We start from the raw sequence: 22,525 nt of genomic DNA on the forward strand, positions 1-22,525 counted from the left end.
TTTTTGGGCCACGGGCATTAAAGCTGTGAGCTACTGCGTAGATTAGTTTCCTCCGGGGCCATTTTTCCTTGAGCCGAGACAAAAATGTGTGAGCCGGAGGCTAAAAGACAGTGAGCTAGCTGTAAGAGCCCCGTGGCGCAGAGTGGTAAAGCTGCAGTACTGCAGTCAAAGCTCTCTGCTCACAACTTGAGTTCAATCCCGGCGGAAGCTGGGTTCAGGTAGCTGGCTGAAGGTTGACTCAGCCTTCCATTCTTCTGAGGTCGGTAAAATGAGTACCCAGCTTGCTGGAGGGAAAGTGTAGATGACTGGGGAAGGCAACGGCAAACGACCCTGTAAAAAAAGTCTGCCATGAAAACGTCATGATGTGACGGTCATCCCATGGGCCAGTAATGACTTGGTGCTTGCACAGGGACCAAACCTTTACCTTTTTAGCTCACACTAACTCAGCTTAGAGGGAACACTGCTTCTGGGAATTCTGTTGCTCTCTTTGTACTCCCAGTCCCCAAAACGTTTTATGTGGCACACTTTGACGCCTCTTTACTTGGCAGTAAGTCTCTCTGGTCCTGACCAGGATAGCCCAGGCAAGCCCAATCTCGTCAGATCTCAGAAGCTAAGCAGGGTTGACCCCGGCTAGTACTTGGATGGGAGACCACCAAGGAATAACAGTGGCTTGAGGCAGATAATGGCCAACCATCTCTGAATATCCCTTCTCTTGAAAGCCCAAAGGAGTCGCCCTAAGTCAGCTGTCAAAACAAAAAGTCTCTCTTGAGTTCAGCGAGGCTTATTTTCCAAGTACGATGGGATGTCTTTCCAGACCCATCAGCTTTCCCCTTGTAATTATTTTTGCCTATCAAAGAGATGCTTTCAGCCTGATAGGGCTTCTGGAGCCAAGCGCAGTTATCTCACCAGGTTTTGTTTTTTTTAAAGGAAGGGGGCTGGGATGAGGGGCTCAAAGCATTAATGGTCCCCCCCCCTCCCAAATGACCCACTTGAAAGCAGCTTGTGAACTTAATTAAGCTTCAAGGGTTGGTTAACAAAGCAGAAGAAATGCCCCCTCCCTGACACACAGACGCTTGGATCCTCTAAAGAAGGCTTTGAAGATCAGAATGGCCCCTCCATCCAGACAAGGTGCCGCTGGAGCAGACCACTTGGCAGTAACATGCAAAGGCCATTTGGCTACTTGGCAAGCTGCTTTGGGGTATAAATAGCAAAGCGGTGCCTCTGAATTGGCAGCAACGAAGCTCCAGGTATGGTGTTGATGATGATGATGTTCCTCTGGCTTTTCTGGATCTCCACTTTTCCTGGTGAGGTTTCTTGCCTTGAACCGTGGGCAGTTAAGGGCTTCACAAACCATTAGCAGGCCACTGAGGTCACTGGATTTGACACAGGGTGGAGGAGAAAAGTTAAAATGGGAAGTTCCTTCTGCTCAACTCAGGTTTGGAATGTAACAAGATAGAATTAGATAAAGTCACCTATAATTTGGATGGGAGGAGGTATTTAAAACAGAGGTCTAATGTTTGAGGGTTAGGGTTTTGGTTCAAATAAGCAATGCATGCCGGTTTGGCATTAGTTTGTGTTACTTGATTACTGTTTGTAATCTGGGTTTCTTTAGGGGGGGGTTTCTTTTGGTGACTGGGTGGGTTTGATCTTGCCTGTATTCTGTATATGATTCTGTGTGTATCTCTGCATTTTGAAGTAAACTTGTTTGAATTACCATGTAAGAATTAGATCCAGGTGGGCAGCCGTGTTGGTCAGAAGCAATAGAACATGGTGGGAGTCCAGCAGCACCTTTAAGACCAAGAAAGTTTTATTCAGAATGTAGGCTTTCGTATGCATGCACACTTCATCAGACAAAGGAACGGGGTACAGTGAGCAGTGCTACATATAGCTGGTGGGCAGTAGTTAAGCATGCAAAAAAGAACTACGTAACAATAAATTAAATTGAATATTTACTGTATATGTGCATTTACTAAATAAAGTGCTGAAATAGCTTAGTATCTAAATTGCAATAATAACAATATAAATATCTATGTACCATTCTAATAATGAAGATTTAAAATGGGAGGGGGGGTTTACCTGTAGTGACGATTAATTTAAGAGGGACTCTCTAAATAAATTTGGAATGCTGTGGTCTATATAACATTGTTTTATGTCCTCCTCTGGATACCAATTTGATTAAGAGGGGACTTTAATGTTTGTATTATATTTTTTTAGATGGACTTACTTCTATGATTGATTGTTATTATTATTAGAATGATTATTAGAATGATTCTGTGCTTTTAAGAGCTGCCTCAAAGGCAGAGATTCAACAGGTTAAGTTTTCACTGTTCATCCTTCAGGTGTTTGCCGGGAAACAATGGAGCAATTGTTTTGACTTGCTGACCTAGCAAGTTGGATGTTTTCATGCCAATTTGCATGCAAGAGGGTATTTTTTAAAGTTATTATTAATTCCCTGATGGTAGTAGAAACCAGTGTTCCCTCTAAGCAGAGTTAGTGTGAGTTAGCTCACAGTTTTTAGCCTCCAGCTCCCACATTTTTGTCTTAGCTCAGGAAAATATGGCCCCAGAGCAAGCTAATTCATGCAGTAACTCACAGCTTTAATGCCAGTGGCTCACAAAACAGAATTTTTGCTCACAAGATTCTACAGCTTAGAGGGAATATTGATAGAAACTACTGTCAAGTAAAGAGCCCTGTGGCACAGAGTGGTAAACTTGCAGTACTGCAGTCCTAAGCTCTGCTCACAACTAGGGATGTGCAAAAAAAAAAAATCAGAAGTACATGGATTCGGAAGTATATGGGGGGAGGGAATACTACGGAATCCTATATATTTCTGAAATCCGTAGTCAGAATAGCCTCATATACGTTAGATGCACGGAGAGCCAGTTTGGTGTAGTGGTTAAGTGTGCGGATTCTTATCTGGGAGAACCGGGTTTGATTCCCCACTGCTCCACTTGCACCTGCTAGCATGGCCTTGGGTCAGCCATAGCTCTGGCAGAGGTTGTCCTTGAAAGGGCAGCTGCTGTGAGAGCCCTCTCCAGCCCCACCCACCTCACAGGGTGTCTGTTGTGGGGGAGGAAGGTAAAGGAGATTGTGAGCCGCTCTGAGACTCTTCGGAGTGGAGGGTGGGATATAAATCCAATATCTTCTATTTCCAAATATACGGCCCCATTATACCCTATGGGCCATTGAAATCAATGGCAAATAGGGTATATTTGAAGCCGCCTGGAGGGGAGGGAGTTTGAGGGAGAGCCCCCAAATTTGCAGGGGACTCTCCCCTACAAACCCCCCAAGTCCCAAAAAGATTGGCCCAGGGGATCCCATTCCAGGGGCACCCAAAGAGGATGCCCCTATTCCACCATTATACCCTATGGGCCACTGAAATCAACGGCAACAGGGCATTATTAGAGGCTACTGGGGGGGCAGGGGGTTTGAGGGAGAGCCCCAAAAACTGCAGGGAACCCGCAGGGGACTCTCCCCTACAAAACCCCCAAGTCCCAAAAAGATTAGGCCAGGGGATCCCTGTCTTTGGGTTCCCCAAAAGGTCCATTGCCAACAATGATGGGGAAAGCCCAATTAGCCACTTCCTCCACTACAATTGCTGTGGGGAAAGTGGCTCTGGCCAGAGGGGAGTTTGAGGGAGAGGCCCCAGAACTGCAGGGCAGCTTCAGAGGACTCCCCAGCATGAAACCCCCCAGGCCCAAAAAGACTGCACCCATCAGCGGGCACCCCAAAAGGAACATTGCTCCCAATGGTGAGAAAAAAACAATTAGAGCCACTTTCTCACTGTAATTGTCGTGGGAAGAGTGGCTCTGGGGAGCAAGAGGTTTTGAGGAGAGCCCCTCACACTGCTGTGCAGCTTCAGGGCACTGTCCCACACAAAACCCACAAGGCCAAAAAAAAAAATTGGACCAGGGGTTCCAATTCCTGGGGCACCCAAAGCCAAACCTAACTTCACACCAGAGAATCTCTATAGGACCCAAATGCACTACATCCCTCTATCTACTCTATGAACCCTGCAGGCCTGGAACCAATATAAACCCAGTTGCCAACATCACTGCCACACAAAACACAATCTGCTCAAGGTCTGCTCTGCAGACAAGGCTGTAGCAAACCCAGATGCCAGCTCTCCAGCCCTGCCCCAAACAACATGGGGAGAGCTGGCCAACCACAACAAGCATGCCGGTTCTGGGTTTCTCACCCAGGTGCCAGCTTCCCTGCCACAGAACACACAATCTACAGATGCCAGCTCTCCAGCCCTGCCCCAAACAACACGGGGAGAGCTGGCCAAGCACAACAAGCATGCTGGCTCTGGGTCTCTCACCCAGGTGCCAGCTTCCCTGCCACAGAACACACAATCTACAGATGCCAGCTCTCCAGCCCTGCCCCAAACAACACAACTCTCAAACAAGACAAGTGGTGGACCACCACACCTAGCTCCACATCATTCTGTATCTGACACAAAGCAAGAAGCATTTTGACTTACCTTGAGTGATGGATGGTTGGCTGGTCCAGGCTCTTTTGCGTTACCCAGGGTGCACCACGAGGAGGCGAGCCAGAATTGCACCCCAAATGAGGAAGATCACTGGGAGGGCCTCAGATTGTGTGAGAGGAAGGCAACCATTCCTTCTCTTTCAGCTCAGCAACACACCAGCATCACTGTCCCATCAGAGGGACCTCAGCATTGGCATGGCTGCTGGCTGCCTGTCGTCATCACTGGCACTTCCTTCTTTCTTCCTCCTTCCCCTGAAAAAAAAACCTGGGTTATCCGGGCTGGGCCTGTGGGTGCTGTCAGTTTCAGTTGGGGGCTGCAATGGCCCTTTCAGTATTATTAGGTGTGACGGAACCGGCCCGATTCTGCCTTCAGACCCGGTCCCGTCTGCTCCCTATGGAGTCGCCAACTCCTGGAGGGAGCTATTTCTCCTCCTGCCCCTTGGGCTCGCTGCCACCACCTGCTCAGTCTAGGGGTTCAGATTGAGAGGAACAGGACTCCCAATCCCCCTCTCCAGCTATGAGGCCAGGCCTCAAGGTCCTCTGCCACCCTGCACTTGGGTTTCACAGAGACCTCAGCACTTCTTTGGTGCACCCCTGGAGGATTGGCACCTTATCCAACTGCATGCCTTCCCCCTTCCCTGGGGTCCCCTTCTTAACACAGCGTGTTTATTTAAAAGAGAAAAAGAAAGGGAAAGAAAAAAAATACAAAAACAGTTGCATTTAAAAAATTAGCACAGCACAGCACCCGTGCAGCAAACAGCATGACAAACAAAATGTGGTTTTAAACGCGTCCTGCTGTCCCTGATCTAAACACGCCCTGCCTTTTTGGATGACTTACTTGGTCTTACTGCCTGGAGGCCTCATTTTCTTGAATAGGCCGCATGCACAGGCAGGAGCTCCCACACTGGCAACCTCTTCCTTCGAGCTGCAGCTGAGAACTGAAAACTCCTCCTCCTAGCACATGCCAAGAACAAAAGAACTTCCTGCCTCTCTAGGAGACTTTCCCCCTAGTGTTGTTGGTTTGGCTCTGGAAGGGAGGGGGGAGTGAGGGGAAGGCTAGGCCGAAGCCTGCTTCGCAGTTTCATGTTCCTTCCCAAAGAAGCACCAACATTGACTAAAATGGCGTTTCTCCACATTAGGCATGTGTGGATGGGGGACTGGGGAAATTTGGATCGGTTTGCAGTTTTTAAACCAGCATTCACTTTTGGTTTGGGGAGGGATGAGGGGTGGGGTGGGGGGATGCACTGCCAATCAGTTTGTGAGTGAGTTTTTGGGCTGTCTTTGGACTCTAGACTATTTTTAGTGGAGGAGCGTTTTACAACCACCTTCCAAGCACGGGCCAAGAGAGGATACATGCACAAGTAGGTGCTCATTTCATTCACTCTCAAAGTCTACATTCGGGGAGCCGAACAGAGGCAAGTTGACCTTCAGGAAGACCAACTGCTCAACTGTCCAGGGTTGCAGGTGATTGCGATGTGGGCAGACAATGTTGCCCATATGTGAAAAGACGCGCTCACTCTGCACGCTCGTCGGTGGGCATGAGAGGAATGCCTTGGCCACGGAGGAGAGGGCCGGCCAGATCTCCTCCTTCGTGACCCAGTAGTCCAAAGGAGTCGCTTCCTGCGGCTCGAGGGGCTCCAAAAGATAGTCCCTCACCATCGCAGCACCCGTCTTCGCTCTCGGTGCCCTACCGCTCCTAGAGGGGCCAATGACCCCCCCCCGATGAGTGTCACCTCAGGACTCTTCGTGGCGTGAGTCTGGTGGGAAACACTGCCTAGCTGGGGAGGTTGGGGTTGAACAACAGCAGTGGAAGTGGCAGATGAGCTGCTTCCACCCCCCTCCTCCTCAACTACCGGCACTGGGCCTGCCCTGACTCTGGAACACTCGACCTTCTGGGAGAGCTTGTCTTGCCAGCGATTGAGCTCGTTGGCCCGTTCGGCGACTGTGCCCTTAAGGCGCGGGTCTAACATGGTTGCCATCATGTAGACCTTATCCTGGGTGAAAGTCTGAAAGCGGGCCTCAAGCCCTTCCTGCAGCCTAACAACCAGGGTGCGCACTGCTGGAAGAACATCTGCACAGCCTTGACCTGGCACTAGAAATGAGGCCAGGTCCTCACGGGCCATCTGGACCAGGGGACGACCAGTGCGATGCTCACCGTGTCAGATGAGAGCATTTCTGTGTGGGTCTTGAAGGGCCCAAGAACCTCCACAGTCTGAGAAATGACCACCCAATCCTCTTGGGTGAGATGGTTCTCATCCCGAAAGACCCTCATCTCAGAGACAAAGGCATCCAGGGCTGCTCTCTGCTCCACCATGCGCTCCAGCATGGCACAGGTGGAGTTCCAGCGTGTGCTGACGTCACCGATCAGGCAAAACCTGCAGCAATAGAGAATAGATTCAAACAGAAGGCCAACACAAACTCAACTGTTAAAAAAGTGGCCATTTAAACAATGACAATTAGGCCAAACAGCACCCCCACCACCCCAAGAATCAGAACTAGAAGAGAAAAGGAACAACAGCAGCACAACACAGCAGCAACAAATCAAACACAGAATCTTTTTAAAACAGTAAAAAACTTTTAACAATACAGGAACTTTTCCAACCCCTCCCCCGCAAAAACCCCCCCCTATTCCGTATACAGGGGTGATTCGGCGGTTGATTCGGTTCGGCTAAACCGAATGCACATCCCTACTCACAACCTGAGTTCAATCCCGGCGGAAGCTGGGTTCAGGTAGCCAGCTCGAGGTTGACTCAGCCTTTCATCCTTCCAAGGTCGGTAAAATGAGTACCCAGCTTGCTGGAGGGAAAGCGTAGATGACTGGGGAAGGCAATAGCAAACCACCCCGTAAAAAAAGTCTGCTGTGAAAATGTTGTGAAAGCAACATCACCCCAGAATCAGAAACGACTGGTGCTTGCACAGGGGGACTACCTTTACCTTTTTATTGTCAAGTAACAGCTGATTTGCGGTGACCCTGTGGGGTTTTTAAGGCAAGACATTTTCAGAGATGGTTTGCCATTGCCTACCTCTGTAGATTTCCTTGGTGATCTCCCATCCCAGTCCTTAACCGGGACTGACCTTGCTTAACTTCCCAGATCGGAGGAGATGAAAACTAGCCTGGGCTATCCCAGCCAGGTCTATTATTATTCCCTCCCTGCTTCAAAAATAGAGCTAGAAGAGTCTTTCAAATTCCTAAGAGGCACAGAATGTTTTTGCAGCCAGTGTCAATTCATAAAAAGAACCCTACAGGATCCAACCAAGGATTCATATGGTCCCGTGTCCTGTTTGTAATCTGCCAGCCAGGATGATGGGAACGCCTCCCTTTTGGAATAAACTGGTACTTAAAGGTATGCTGCCTCTGAATGTGGAAGTTCCATTTGGCCGTCGTAATCACTAATAGGCCTCCTCCATGAGTTTATCTCTGAAAGTCACCCGTGCTGATAGCCACTGCGGCATCTTGTGTCAGAGAGTTCCGTAAGGAAATGACATCTTGTGTGAACAAGTGTTTTGTTTTGTCTCTTCTGCCAATCCCTTGCATTGGCTGACCCTGAATTCTAGTCACGCAGGGGAAACAAACAATTTCTCACCATAGAACAAAGTTGGAGTCCAGTGGCATCTAGACCGACGATGTTTTATGTAAGGTATGAGCTTTTGTGTGCACGCACACTTCCTCAGATATAGGGTTGCCAATCCCCAGGTGGGGGCAGGGGTTCCCCTGGTTTGGAGACCCTCCCCCCGCTTCAGGATCATCAGAAAGTGGGGCGGGGGTGGAGGGAAATGTCTGCTGGGCATTCCGTTATTCTCTAAGGAGACCGATTCCTAAAGGGTATAATGGAGAATTGATCCAGGGGTATCTGGAGCTCTGGGGGGGGGGGCTGTTCCTTGAGGTAGAGGCATCACATTTTCAGTATAGCATCCAATGCCTCTCCTCAAAACAGCCTCCAAGTTTCAAAAGGATTGGACCAGGGGGTCCAATTCTATGAGCCCCCAAAGAAGATGCCCCTATCCTTCATTATTTCCAATGGAGGGAAGGCATTTAAGAGGTGTGCTGTCCCTTTAAATGGGATGGCCAGTACTCCCTTTGGAGTTCAGTTATGCGTATCACACCCTTGCTCCTGGCTCCATCCCAGTGTCTCCTGGCTCCACCCCCAAAGTTTCCTGGCTCCACCCCCAAGATCCCAGATACTTCCTGAATTGGACTTGGCAACCCTATTCAGATACAATGAAATAGATTAGTTCATGCAATTTGCATCTGTTAAAACATCTTCATTAAGTTGTATGCCAATTTACTGTTCAACCTCTGCCTTATGTGTATGGACTGGTCAATTCCATTTTACGGTATCTGAGGAAATGCTCATGTACACGAGAGCTTATCCCTTGAATAAAACCCTGTTGATCTTAAAGGCGCCCCTGGACTCAAAACTTTGTTCTACTGCTTCAAACCAACACAGCTGCCCACCTGAATCTAATTTCTCACTGTGTTCTCCAACCCGCACTTAATTTTATGAACCTCTTACTGTACGCGTACGTCTGTCCCTTTGTCTTTGACATTCTCTGCAATGTACCCGACGCTGCAAGCGCTGAAATCTGTCCCTCTTCCCCCCCCAGCCGTGGCGTCCGCTGGCCGATCACAAGAAGGGCGGAACCTCTTTGCCCAGCGAGGATGCTGCAAGCGCCAAACAAAGCACGTCTACATCGGACAGGGTGAGTCAAGACGAGAGGCCAGTTTTGATGTCAAAAGCCTGTGCTGAATTACATTTGCCGTTGCAAGATACACAGAACACGAAATCTCCTTCTGAATCTGGGTGTGAAGACTGCCTAGTTTGTGCAGCCTCAATATCTGTAGTTTCCTTTCGATTAGAATCGGGAGGAAAATCCTGCCTTGCGCAAGGGACATTCCCGGGGCATCCCTTTTTAGATGCTAACGTTACTTCTAAGATAGTCCCATTCCTACCATTTGCCACAAGCTGGACAGCTTCAGAACTCAACAGCCAGTCCTCTGATCGCTGTGATCCCATTAAATTATTGTGTTGCTAGCTTTTGATTTTTTTAATATTTACTCATAGAGTTGCCAATCCCCTGGTGGGGGCAGGGAATCCCCTGGTTTGGAGGCCCTCCCCCCCACTTCAGGGTCATCAAAAAGCAAGGGGAAGAGAGGGAAATGTCTGCTGGGAACTCTATGATTCCCTATGGAGACTTATTCCCATAGGAAATAATGGAGAATTGATCTGTGGGTATCTGGGGCTCTGGATGGGGTTGTATTTTGAGGTAGGGGCATCAAACTTTCAGTATAGCATCTAGTACCTCTCCCCAAAATACCACCCCCAAGTTTCAAAGTGATTGGACCAGGGGGTCCAAGTTTATGAGCCCCAAAAGTAGGAGCCCCTATCCTTCATTATTTCCTATGGAAGGAAGGCATTTAAAAAGCTGTGTGGTCCCTTTAAATATGATGGCCCTTTGGAGTTCAGTAATGCTTTTCACACCCTTGATCTTGGCTCCACCCCCAAAGTCTCCTGGCTCCACTCCCAAAGTCCCCAGATTTTTCTTGAATTGGACTTGGCAACCCTATTTACTCATACGATTGTCAACTCTGGGATGGAAAACACCTGGAGATTTGTGGGGGTGGAGCTCGGGGAGGGAGGGATCTCAGTGGGTTAAGTCCACCTTCTTGGGTTGCCAACCTCCAGGCTGGTGACAGGAGAAAGCCCAAAGGTTCCGTGATAACCAGCCTCCAAAGAAGCAATAATACACTTATATAAACTTACAAAACAAACTTCTATAACATTCAAAACACTCTCAGACAAACCATCTTATAAACATATCCTGATATACAGAACACCTAAAGTGAAAACAAAGGAAGGACATAGTCTTTGAAAGTTCATGATAAACAGTCCCACGTAGACGCTAACAGGTCCTTCCACATTCAAAGGAATCCTCAGTCCAGTTGCTCCTGAGGAGACCCTGTAGTGTATCTGAATAGTTTCAATGCCAAATGTATTAAGCACACCGCGACGAGGCAGTACTTTGTATTCCTTTGTTTCGCTAGAAGCTTTGACCAGCTTTCAACAACTTTTATCGGAGCACGGCAAGATTTCAATTCTTTGCGCGCGGTTAAATTACAATTTCCCCAAAGTCTTGCCTTTGAACGTGGAAGGACTTGTTATCGCCGCCGCCTAGACAGAGGTTGGCAATCATACTGCAAACACCAGGGAAAAGTCAAATTTCATTCTTAGCTGAGGTGAGAAGAGAGTCATTTTGGCAGCTCTCTGCAAGCGACCTTACCCAGCATGAACTTTTGACGCTGCTGTGTCCTAGCCTTGCACAAGATCTCTACGCATGACCCCCACCTGGTGCAATGGGAGTCCCCCGCTCATGCTTTTGCGCACACACTCCTCCAAATCGGAATGTTTGCCTACATGGCTCTCAACAGATCATCTCCGATTTCCTCTTCCCTTCCTAATCTCAACCCCCACCTCTTGTTTCTGCAGGATTGCAGGCAGTCTCACACCTTCCCTGGCCACAATGAACCTCCCCATTAAGGGGTGTTTCTGTGTTACTTCCTCAGCTATCCCACTGAAAGATCGGCCACTTCCCCTACTTGTAGGGGGATGGTTAAAAATAACGACTAGGAAATCCGGGGGTGGGGGCAAATGCAGCATGTTGAGGCAACATAGCATCAACGCCACCATCATCTTTCAGGGAAGCTCCCCGCCCCAGCAAAGCAAAAGGCAAACAGCCCTTACCTGTTTGTTCCAACATCTTGCAATCAAAGGTAGACTGTCTTCCAACCTGGAGGTTCCGTTTAGTTGCAGAGGGCAGTCCGTGGGTCAATTGCGGTTACGAATTCTAAAGCTTTAATGCTGACAGCTGATCTCTAGCAAAGCTTAACTTAAGCCACGGAATGGAATCTTGCACTGCGCTTCACCCAGAGTCACTTGTCCTTGCATTCGATGCAGCTTTGCTTGCAAGCTCCATGGGCTTAATTAGTGTTCAGTGAAGTCAACAATGCATCCTCAGTTTACGCCCTTCCTTTCTTCTCCTGATCTGTAGGGGTCACCTGATTGTTTCCCCAATCTCCTCTCCCTCTGTACATCTCATCCTTTCTGTAAGAAATACATATAGGAATGAAATTCTTTCTAACCCAAATGATGGTATTTAGGGAAAACTAGGAATCAACGAGGAGGCGATAGTCCCATTAGGTTTAACATTTTCCCCGCTTGCAGAGGGAGAGGACTGGGCCTCCAAGAGAAAGTCTGAGTTGAATCCTGAGTGTCTGCCAAGTTCTGCCTCTAGTCTTAAAATGATTGCAGGGCTTACTTGACATCTGTTTGGTGCAGTGGTTAAGTGTGCGGACTCTTATCTGGGAGAACCGGGTTTGATTCCCCACTCCTCCACTTGCAGCTGCTGGAATGGCCTCGGGTCAGCCATAACTCTCATAGTTGTCCTTAAAGGGCAGCTGCTGTAAGAACTCTCTCAGCTCCACCCATCACACAGGGTGTCTGTTGTGGGGGGTGGGGGAGGTAAAAGGAGATTGTGACCACTCTGAGATTCAGAGTATAGGGTGGGAAATAAATTCAATTCTTCTTCTTTTCTCTTTGAGGCCCTAGAGGAAGCAGGGAGAATGTCATTTTTGACAGCATCTGTGAGCTTTGCTAAAATTACAAAATTGCTTTCTGCATCTGCCCTTCACCCCCCCCCCCCGCCAGATGTCTCTGGTAGTCCGGCGAGCATTGATGTTGGCACGTGCCGGACCCATTGTGGGGGTTCCCAGAGGATGACATCCTACATTGCGGGAGTCCTTGGCCTCTCCAGACCATCCTCTATGCTGGAATTCCTTAAAACTAAGAAGGTAAGGATGACAGGTTCTGTTCACAAACATAGCCCACACGGAATATCATTCTATTGGGGGTACAGTGGAGAAACATTGATGGTGGGATACAAGAGAGTCAAGTTTTTAATCCCTTCTCTCTGAAACTTCTAACAAGAGAGAGGGCCAGATCCATATCTGCTTCCTTTTTCAGGTAGGAAACAGATGAGGCATGGGGTGGTAGAACTCTGAAATCACCGTGGATCTACTAAAATTACCTGACGGTAGATTTAGGGCAGACATTGTGGAACTCACTGCTGGAAGAAACAGCAATAATCATTAGTATGAAGAGGAAATACACAAATTCATGGAGGAGGAAGAGAATCCTGTAGCTGTTCCTTTCCTTTTATCTGCTTAAAGCTCTAGAATACATCGATCTTGAACAGTGAATAGTTGTTATTGGTCATTTATCACCAAATAGACAAAAGGAGTAAAAAAAAGTGTTTTTGCAGCTGCTAGAGTTCTTTCAGATCCCTGTCAGCAAATAGATATGCAAAAATAGTGAAATATAACACCTGAGATTAGCAAACAAAGGACACTCCAGAAGGATATCTGCAATTGTGTCAATCTTGCCTAGGGCTTTTTTTGTAGAAAAAACCCAGCAGGAGCTTATTTGCATATTAGGCCCTGACATCACCATTTTTTACACAGGCCTTTTCCTACCACACACAGAGAGAGAAAGAGAGAGAGAATGCACAGAAACTCAGTTCTGGCTAGCTTGGCATCAGGGGGTGTGGCCTAATACGCAAATAAGTTCCTGCTGGGCTTTAACATATCAGGTCACACCCCCTGATGTCCAGCCAGCCGGAACTGAATTCCTCTGCGTTCCTGCTCAAAAGAAGCCCTGATCTTACCTAAGGAACAGGGGCAGATTTGTTTTGAATAAAGTAATCATATGAACCTTATAATTGCTGAGGGGGGAGCATTTAGTCTGGCCAGAAGCTCTTAGCCACAGAACGTCTATGTTCAGAGGCAGTCTACCTCTGAATAGCAGACGCTGGGGGATAAATGAAAGGGGAGGCTGTGGCCTTCATGACTCACTTGTTGGCTCCCTGCAAATATCTGGCCAGCATCTGTTGGAAATAAAACGCTGGAATAGATGGGCCCTTCATGTGGTCCTCTAAGACCTGCCCTAGCTTTTTATCCAGAGAAGCTCTTCTTAAACACCTGGTGTCATAGATGCTAATCTGAGTTTGCCGAATGGCTATATTCTTCCAAGAAAACTGCTGGATCAGACCAGTGGTCCATCTCGATCAGCCTTCTGTTTCACACAGTGATAAATCAGAACCCCTGGAGGGACAACAAACAGGGCATAGAGACTTGTATAGCCTCTATGCTGTATCCTCTCCCCTAGTTTCTGGGTTTTGAAGTTTCGTGGCCACTGGATATGGAGGTTCCCTTTGGGGGGGCGGGTATTGTATTTTTGTATTTGTGTGTGTGCACCTGGAAGTCATGGTGACCTCTAGTGACTGACCCCTACGGGAGGCGTGGAGTATATAAAGCCTGCTAAATAAAGCCTGCCCCATCCTCCGGCCTGCTGGTATTCCAAGGAGGTCTCCCATCCAAGCCCTTGCCAGAGCTGACTCTGGTTAGCTTCCCTGCTGGGCTATCCTGGTCAGGGCAACATGGAGGTTTCCTTTGCTTAGCATGGCTTCAGCCATTGCTTTACCTATCGTCCATGAGTCTGACCTCAGAAACTCACATTCTCACCTTGTTTCTTCCTCTGTGACTGCATGCAGTTTCAGGATCGGTTCTTGGAAACGCCGCCGTCTAACAAGGCTGAACGTTCTTGCCCGCTGGACTACCACTGTGAGCCCAGCAGCATCCGGTTGGAGAACGTGCTTCTTCTCTCTGGCCTCCGGCAAGTGGAGGTGATAGAGGGCTGCCACTGCAGTCCAAGCCCAGCTGAGTGTCTCCGGTTGCCGTCCCTTAAAACCTTCTTCCCAGACTCCCCGCTGGAGAAGACCATAGATGTCGGCAAGTGCTCCATTCCACCGCATTCTGAAGGTACCCGACCTTGAGGAGACCTGGCTAGGTGGCATTTTGTCAAGCACAGGGAAATGTTCATGAGCAAGAGCACAAGGCGGGTGTTGGGATCAGTTTCTCAAACGAATTGGCTTTTTCAGGGTGGGGTTAGGGTTGCCAAGTCCAGTTCAAGAAATATCTGGGGACTTTGGGGGTGGAGCCAAGAGCAAGGGTGTGACAAGCATGACTGCATGCCGAAGGGTGTTCTGGCCATCCCGTTTAAAGGGACTGCACATCTTTTAAATGCCTTCACTCCATTGGAAAATAATGAAGGATAGGGGCACCTTATTTTGGGGGCTCATAGAATTGGACGTCCTGGTCCAATCCTTTTGAAACTTGGAGGGTGTTTGGAGGAGAGGTACTGGAATCTATGCTACAAATTTGGTGCATCTACCTCAAAAAACAGCCCCCTCAGAGCCCCAGAGATCAGTTCTCCATTATCCCCTATGGGAATCAGTCTCCACAGGGAATCATCGAGTGCCCAGCAGACATTTCCCTCCCCCCCCCCAGCCCCGCTGCTTTCTGATGACCCTGAAGCGGGGGGGAGGGGGGGCTCCAGACCTGGGGATCCCCTGCCCCCACCTGGGGATTGACACCTCTAGATGGGGGGTCTTTTGTGGTCATGCGGTTTGCTACCTTTGGACCCTTCTCATTATGCCCTCTTGGTGCCACAGAGATCTTTGCTCCCTTTGGCAAGTGCTCTCTGCAGGGCATTCCCGGCATTTGGGGCAACAAGGAAGTATTTCTACCCACAAGGAGCCTAATGCCAAGGAGCCTGGCATTAGGGGCAACAAGGAAGTATTTCTACCCACAAGGTTGCCAGCTCCAAGTAGAGAAATTCCTGAAGATTTGGGGGGGGGGGGGTGGAGCCTGAGGAGGGCAGGATTTTGGGAGGGGCTTCAATAGGGTACAGTGTCCCACCACACTATAGCAGCCATTTTCTCCTGGTGAACTGATCTTTGTCAGCTGGAAACAGGGGCGCCAGCCTCCAGGTAGGACCTGGGGATCTCCCAGAATTACAGCCCATCGACATAGATCCGGACGGGTAGCCGTGTTGATCTGAAGCAACAGAACAAAGTAGGAGTCCAGGGGCACCTTTAAAGGTGCTACAGGGTTCCTACTTAGCCCATCGAAGAGATCAGTTCCCCTGCCAAAAAAACGGATGCTTTGGAGGGTGGGCCTCTTTGGCATCAGTGTTCCCTTCAAGCTGAGTTAGTGTGAACTAGCTCTCCAGCTCACACATTTTTGTCTTAGCTCAAGGAAAATGGCCCCAGAGCACACTGATTTATTCAGTAGCTCATAATTTTGATGTCAGTAGCTCACAAAATAGAATTTTTGCTCACAAGACTCCGCAGCTTAGAGGGAGTATTGTTTGGCACTGTACCCCACTGAGGTCACTGTCCTCCCCAGGCTCCATCCTGAAATCTCCAGGAGTTTCCCCAACCTGGAGCTGGCAACCCTACCCACCCCCTGTGCCCTGCCAGTCACTTGCCTAATATGCAAAGGAGTTCCTGCTACAAAAGAAGCCCTGGGCAGCCCTACCTAGAACAAGCCAGAACCCCTCATTGCTTGGGATGGTGAGGAAAAAGTCTCCCTGGATGTCTTTTCAGACGGGCTGGTCTGCGTGCCCACACATTTTGACATGGTTCTGCTGAAGAGTCCCAACGGGAATGACGTGGTCCAAACACTGGAGAGCTGTGAGCTGAGAGAGTCTTGCTACCGGGTCTCCCATCGGGAATATTACTTTGAAGTCCTGCTCAACTCCGCCGGGGAAAGGCAGGAGCACCTGAAGGTCAGCTCTGGTCACCATCTGCCTTTTTTTAACATAAAATTTCACCATAAACAGCAAATATATCACAACTTAACAACAATGAAGGGTGCCAACCTCCTGCTGGTGCCTGGAGGTCACCTGCTGTTACTGTCGATCTCCAGACAACCAAGATCAGTTCCCCTGGAGAAAATGGCTGCTTTGGAGGGTGGACTCTATGGCGTTATGCTCCGCTGAGGTCCCTCCCCTCCTCAAAGCACACTCTCCCAAAGCTCCACCCCCCAAATCTCCAACTATTTCCCAACCCAGAGCTGGCAACCCTAACAACCACCACAGCATTCTTTTAACATAATCCTCCTCACTGCTGCCAAAACAAGAAAAATATAACGCAGTGTACATAAGAAATGCCTGAAAATTCCAGGAAAAACAAGGCAAACAGCAATAGAAAGGAGCTTTGCCTCTCGAAAGCTGATATCCCGAAAATCTTGTGGGTCTGAAAAGTGCTACTGGACTTGAATCTAGCTGTTCTACTGGAGACCAACTAGGGTTGCCAACTGTGGGTTGAGAAATACCTGGAGATTTGGGGTGGGGGGTGGAGCCCGTGAAGGGAACAAGAAGGTTTGTGGAGAAGACCTCTTTCTAGAGCCCGTTGTGTTTTCCTTCACAACAGGCCTTATTCCTAGTTGGGGTACAATGCTATATGGACCACCCTCCAAAGCAGCCATTTTCTCCAGGGGACCTAATCTCTGTTGTTCTAATTCTGGGAGATCTCCAGGCCCTACCTGGAGGGTGGCAATCCCAAGACCAACAAAGCTATCCTCTGAAAGTATACAAACCACTTCCTAAGTACATCAACGAGGGAGCAAGCCTTCTCAACAATGGCTCCCCAATGGTGGAATCAACTACCAGAGGAGGTGCGAGCCCTGCGAGACCTAAATCAGTTTCGCAGGGCTTGCAAAACCGCCCTCTTTCAGCTTGCTTTTAGGATGAAGCCCGGGATATGACAGCTAGCCATCCTATACATACTCTGAATTGTAGCACCTTAATTGATAAATCACAATGGTTTACTTTGGTATCTAATTTTTAGTTTAACTTATGAATGTAACTTACCGGTAATCTATTTTAACTGTTTATAGTAATGATTGTATTTTATTGTAACCATGGTACTTACCATGCCTTGTTAGCCGCCCTGAGCCTGCCTTTGGCGGGGGAGGGCGGGATACAAAAATAAATTTATTATTATTATTATTATTACATGCAAACATCTGCTATTGTACAGCACAAATTGGATTTCCTGATTTCATTAACCGATAAAAGGCAACCGGATTTCTGCGCTGACCATGACCGCATGCGCTTTATATGTGGTGATCCTATTCGGAATCGTTATCAACCAAATTTGATTCAGCTATTGCCTCAACACCAGAATCATCTGCTGCTTCCCCATTCAGCTGAAATTATTCTGTCTGCAAAATGCTTGACCAAAACACAGATGGGGGGGGGGATGTTCCTCTGATTTCCAGCTGTCTTGCCCAGTGGGGAACCGCCAGTCATTCCTTTCCTGCTCTTTGTCTTGCAAATCTTACAGGAAATCGATGTTGGCCGGTGCTTGGGGGGATGCGTCTCAGGGAAACGTTGCCTGCTGAGGTATGTACAGCTGCTCTGGCCACATGATGCAGACAGGATAGGGTGGGAGGAGAGTGTAGGATGGGTTGTCACTTTCCTGGTGAGACCTGAAGTTTTCTCAGAACCACAACAGATCTCCAGACAACAGAGATCAGTTCCAAGGGTTGCCAGCTCTGGGGTGGGAAAATCCTGGAGATTTTTGGGGTACAGCCTGGAGAGGATGGGGCTTGTGGAGAGGAGGGGCCTCAACAGGGTCTAATGCCATTGAGTCCACCCTCCAAAGCAGCCATTTTCTCCCAGAGAACTGATTTTGGTTGCCTGGAGATCAATTGTAATAGTGGGAGATTTTCAGGTGCCACCTGGAGGTTACAAGAAAAATACAACCAGCATCATAACCCCAAATAACAAAATACAAACTGCAGAAGTTGTTATTAATATTAATCTCAATGTGCTGTTTATCCAAATGTTCTATATATGTGAAAACAAAGTTACAAATTACATCGTTCCCCTATTATGTATGTGCATAAGCCCAAAAGTCTCCATAGCAATACAAACATGAATGCCACCGAAAGGGGGAAAAATCCCAATGTCTAGTTAAGTTCATTCTTCACTTCTTAGGGTGCCAAGACCCCCTACAAAGAGTATCCTGAACAAGGAGTCAACTGAGAACTTATTTTGTATTATACTTCTGGAAGGAAGGAAGGAAGGAAGGAAGGAAGGAAGGAAGGAAGGAAGGAAGGAAGGAAGGAAGGAAGGAAGGAAGGAAGGAAGGAAGGAAGGAAGGGAGGGAGGGAGGGAGGGAGGGAGGGAGGGAGGGAGGGAGGGAGAAAGCAACTTTAACTTAAATGCATTCTCTGAGCTGCTAGCTGGCTTGGCTTGGAGAAGTGATTTAAAGAGAGAAATGCCTCCTCCATGTCAGCCGACAGGATGGTGGGGGCTTCAAGAACCACACGATATGTATGAAAGAACCACATGAGCCGCAGTTTGGCCACCCTTGGTTTAAGTGGATGCGAAACTAGTTTCAAAATGCTGGCTGTTAAAGCAGAGAAGGACAGAGAGCTAGGATCTGAGAGACCCCAGTTCAAATCCTCACTGTATCAATGAAACTTGCTGGGCGACCTTGGGCCAATCGCATTTTTTTGCCTTTTTATAAGATTGCCAGCCTCCCAAGTGGTGGCTGGAGATCCCCCACTATTACAACTGATCTCCAGGAGACAAGAGATCAGTTCCCCCAGAGAAAATGGCCTCTTTCAAAAGTGGATGCTCTGGGATGGCACCCCACTGACGTCCCTCCCCTCCCTAACACTTGCCGCCCTCAGGCTCCACACTCCGAATCTCCAGGTATTTCTCAACTTGGATGTGACACAGCCCTAGTGATTGTTGAGAGAATACAACGAAGGAGAGGAAAACTACATAAGCTGGGGTATAAAATGAAGTGACCCCACCACCACTGTGACCTTTATGGCCCAGACTAGCCTCATAAGATTTATAGTTGGGATTTTTGGCCCCAACATACATTACTTTGCACTTGGCCATGTTGAACCTCATTTGCCATGTTGCTGCCCACTTGCCCAGCCTCGACAGATCCCTTTGGAGTGCCTCTCTGGTTCTCACCGCCCTGAACAATTCAGTGTCATCCACAAACTTAGCCACTTCACAGCTTACTCCCAACTCCAAATAATTAATGAACAAGTTAAAAAAGCATCAGACCCAGTACTGCGCCCTGTGGTACCCTACTGCTTACCACCCTCCACTGCAAAAATTGCCCATTTATACTCACTCTCCGCTTCCTATTAATTAGCCAGTTTTTGATCCACAAGAGGACTTGTCCTTTTACCCCATTAGATCTTGAAAGCTAAGCTGGGTTAACTGTGGTTAGTATTTGGATGGGAGACCATTAAGGAAATCCAGGGTGGCTGTGCAGAGAAAGGCAACGACAAACCCTCCTCCATTTGTCCCTTGCCTTCAAAACCCTGTGGCTTCAACTTAATGGCACTTTCTGCCATCTTCCTCTGGACAATAAAAAAGGGTGCACGATTAGATGTAGTTAAAGGTAAAGGAAGTCCCCTGTGCAAGCACCAGTCGTTTTTGACTCTGGGGTGACGTATTTTCATGGCAGACTTTTTATGGGGTGGTTTGCCATTGCTTTCCCCAGTCATCTAAACTTTCCCCCCAGCAAGCTGGATACTCATTTGACCGACCTCGGAAGGATGGAAGGCTGAGTCAACCTGGAGCTGGCTACCTGAAAACCCTGCTTCCACTGGGGATCGAACTCAGGTCATGAGCAGAGGGCTCTGACTACAGTACTGCAGCTTTACCACTCTGCACCATGGGGCTTTTTTAGATGTAGTTAATTAGATGTAGTTATGTATAGAAGACACACAACCACTGCTTCGTGGGCCAAAATGCATTTCCAGTGTATATGCCAGAAAATTGTATTTTTAGGAGGAAAAGTATGAATGTCGGAGGTCCTGTCCCCACATGCACATGCGCACACACACACACAGAGTAGGAGGATGTTAACATCATTCCCCTATTATTTGCAAACGGTTGTGTATTGGGTGTTGATCTTTCTCCCGGTGTCCCTCCTTCTTCCCCACCCCAAGTGACAGACCAGCATAGAAAAGCCTCAAGTACCTGTGACATTCGAAAATGCACCTGGAGAAAGACTGTGAGAGTTAAGTTCATTCCCAGCCGCTCTGCCCACCTGGTGCCGTAGAGCAGATATCCAGTGCTGGATTTATCCCTTTGCCAATATTGGAGGGGCACAAAGCCAGGGATAAAGGAGCTACCGAGGTCTACGCCCTCCCAAGCTGGAGGCATTCAGAGGTAGACTGCCCCTGAATATGAAGGTTCTGTTTGGTGATGGTGGGATGTAGGTAGGTTTATCCATAAGAATAACCCTGAAGGATCAAACCAAGTTTTCTTCTCCATGTCTATAGGCAGCGTAACCTCCTGAATGGTGGACCTGCAAGACATAAACATGAACATCAGATGTTTGAGAACATCAGATGTTTGAGAGCTGCAAGATAGGAAGGAAGGGAGGGAGGGAGGGAGGGAGGAAGGAAAGCAAATAGATGGGGAGAGGTGGAAAGAAAGCAACTTACTTCAAATGCATTCTCCAAACTGCCAGCTGGCTTGGCTTGAAGAAGTGATTTAAAGAGAGAAATGCCTTCTCCAAGCCAGCCAACGAGGCAGTGGGGGCTTCAAGAGTCACACAATATGTGCGAAAGAACCACATGTGGCTCCCGAGCCCCAGTTTGGTCACCCAATTCAGGATTTGCTTGTATGGAGCCTTGTGGGGTAGGCCGGAATTTTTCATTCAGATGCACACGTTGAGCAGAAAAAAGAATGCCAGTAAAAAAAAAAAACCTCTGCATACATTAGAAGTCACAGGAACACATGAAGCCGCCTGAACGCTACGTCAAACCATTGCGCCAAACATTTAATTAGCTTTATAGTTCTTACAACAGCTATATAATGTAGGGCGACACACAACAACCCTGTAAAGTAGGACAACACAACAACCCAGTAAGGTAGGACAACACAACAACCCAGTAAGGTAGGACAACACAACAACCCAGTAAGGTAGGACAACACAACAACCCAGTAAGGTAGGATGATGTTATCCCTGTAGTTCAGATGGAAGAAAGCCGCTTGGCAAAACTATTTATTGTATTCATAACTGAGACAAGGATGGGATTAGTTTGCAAGCCAACCAACGCTGCATTCTCTTCTTTTCCAACTCAGGGATTCCCACGCTCCGGACAAGTGCCTATTTTTGACAGAGGGCGTCTTCACCCGTTGCATCCCACGGCAGTATGAGACTCATACTTTCCGAAGCCGGAGTGGCCAGCTGCGCACTGTCTTCTCAATCCAGGCCTGCAAGTGCGATGTCTGAAGAGGCATTTTTGTCTTCCCAGAAACTGGAATCTTGCAACTGAAACGGGGGTACAGACTGCAAGCCGAGGGAGGGAGCAACGTGTACGATATGTAAATGAGAGACCATGGCGATTGTGTAAATAAAAATATATTTTGAAAGAAAGAACTGCACAAATCGGAACTATTTCTTCTCGGAAGAGACATCCAGGGTCCTTCATAGGGTTTCCAGTTTTGGTTTGGGAAATATCTGGAAATTTGGGGAGTGGAGACTGGGAAGACCAACGTTTGGGGAGGAGAGGAACTTCAGCAGGGTACAATGCCATAGGGCCCACCCTCCTAAGCAGCCATTTTCTCCTGGGGAGCTGATCTCTGAAACATGTAAATCAGTTGTAATAGTGGGAGATCTCCAGGTCCTACCTGGAGATTGGCAACCTTAGTCACCAGTAGAAGAATTGCAGATTTATACCCCACCCTTCTCTCTGAATCAGAGACTCAAAGCAGCTTACAATCTCCTATATCTTCTCCCCCCACAACAGACACCCTTTGAGGTGGGTGGGGCTGAAAGGCTCTCACAGCAGCTGCCCTTTCAAGGACAACTCCTACAAGAACTCTGGCTGACCCAAGGCCATTCCAGCAGCTGTATGTGGAGGAGTGGGGAATCAAACCCGGTTCTCCCAGATAAGAGTCCACACATTTAACCACTACACCAAACTGGTTGCCAACTTCAGGTGGGAACATTCCTGGAGATTTTGGGGAGGAGCCTGGAAAGGGCAGGGTTTGGGAAGGGAAGAAACTTCAATGGGGTATAATGCTATAGAATCTACACACAGCTCATTTTGTTGCAAGAACTTTTTTGCATATTAGGCCACACC

At 48.2% G+C, this 22,525-nt stretch overlaps 1 protein-coding gene across 1 annotated transcript; it reads left to right on the top strand.

The window, feature by feature from the left end:
* The first annotated feature begins 1,233 nt into the window (after positions 1–1,233).
* LOC132567065 (uncharacterized) lies at positions 1,234–21,816 on the top strand. The gene is made up of 7 exons (XM_060232664.1): positions 1,234–1,304; positions 9,097–9,192; positions 12,195–12,337; positions 14,095–14,362; positions 15,991–16,172; positions 17,734–17,792; positions 21,522–21,816. Exons 1-7 carry the CDS (start codon positions 1,250–1,252, stop codon positions 21,670–21,672), a joined length of 954 nt encoding a protein of 317 aa, XP_060088647.1. The 5' UTR covers positions 1,234–1,249; the 3' UTR covers positions 21,673–21,816.
* Positions 21,817–22,525: the final 709 nt, after the last annotated feature.

Source organism: Heteronotia binoei, chromosome 2, assembly GCF_032191835.1.
Source record: "Heteronotia binoei isolate CCM8104 ecotype False Entrance Well chromosome 2, APGP_CSIRO_Hbin_v1, whole genome shotgun sequence".
In the NCBI taxonomy this organism is placed as follows: Eukaryota; Metazoa; Chordata; class Lepidosauria; order Squamata; family Gekkonidae; genus Heteronotia; species Heteronotia binoei.

Excerpts from the sequence above, each read along its gene's own strand:
- LOC132567065 (XM_060232664.1), top strand. The coding sequence starts at position 1,250 with ATGGTGTTGATGATGATGATGTTCCTCTGGCTTTTCTGGATCTCCACT. Across the intron at positions 1,305-9,096 it reads CTGGATCTCCACTTTTCCTG|CCGTGGCGTCCGCTGGCCGA; the intron begins GTGAGGTTTCTT and ends TTCCCCCCCCAG. Across the intron at positions 14,363-15,990 it reads CATTCCACCGCATTCTGAAG|ACGGGCTGGTCTGCGTGCCC; the intron begins GTACCCGACCTT and ends ATGTCTTTTCAG.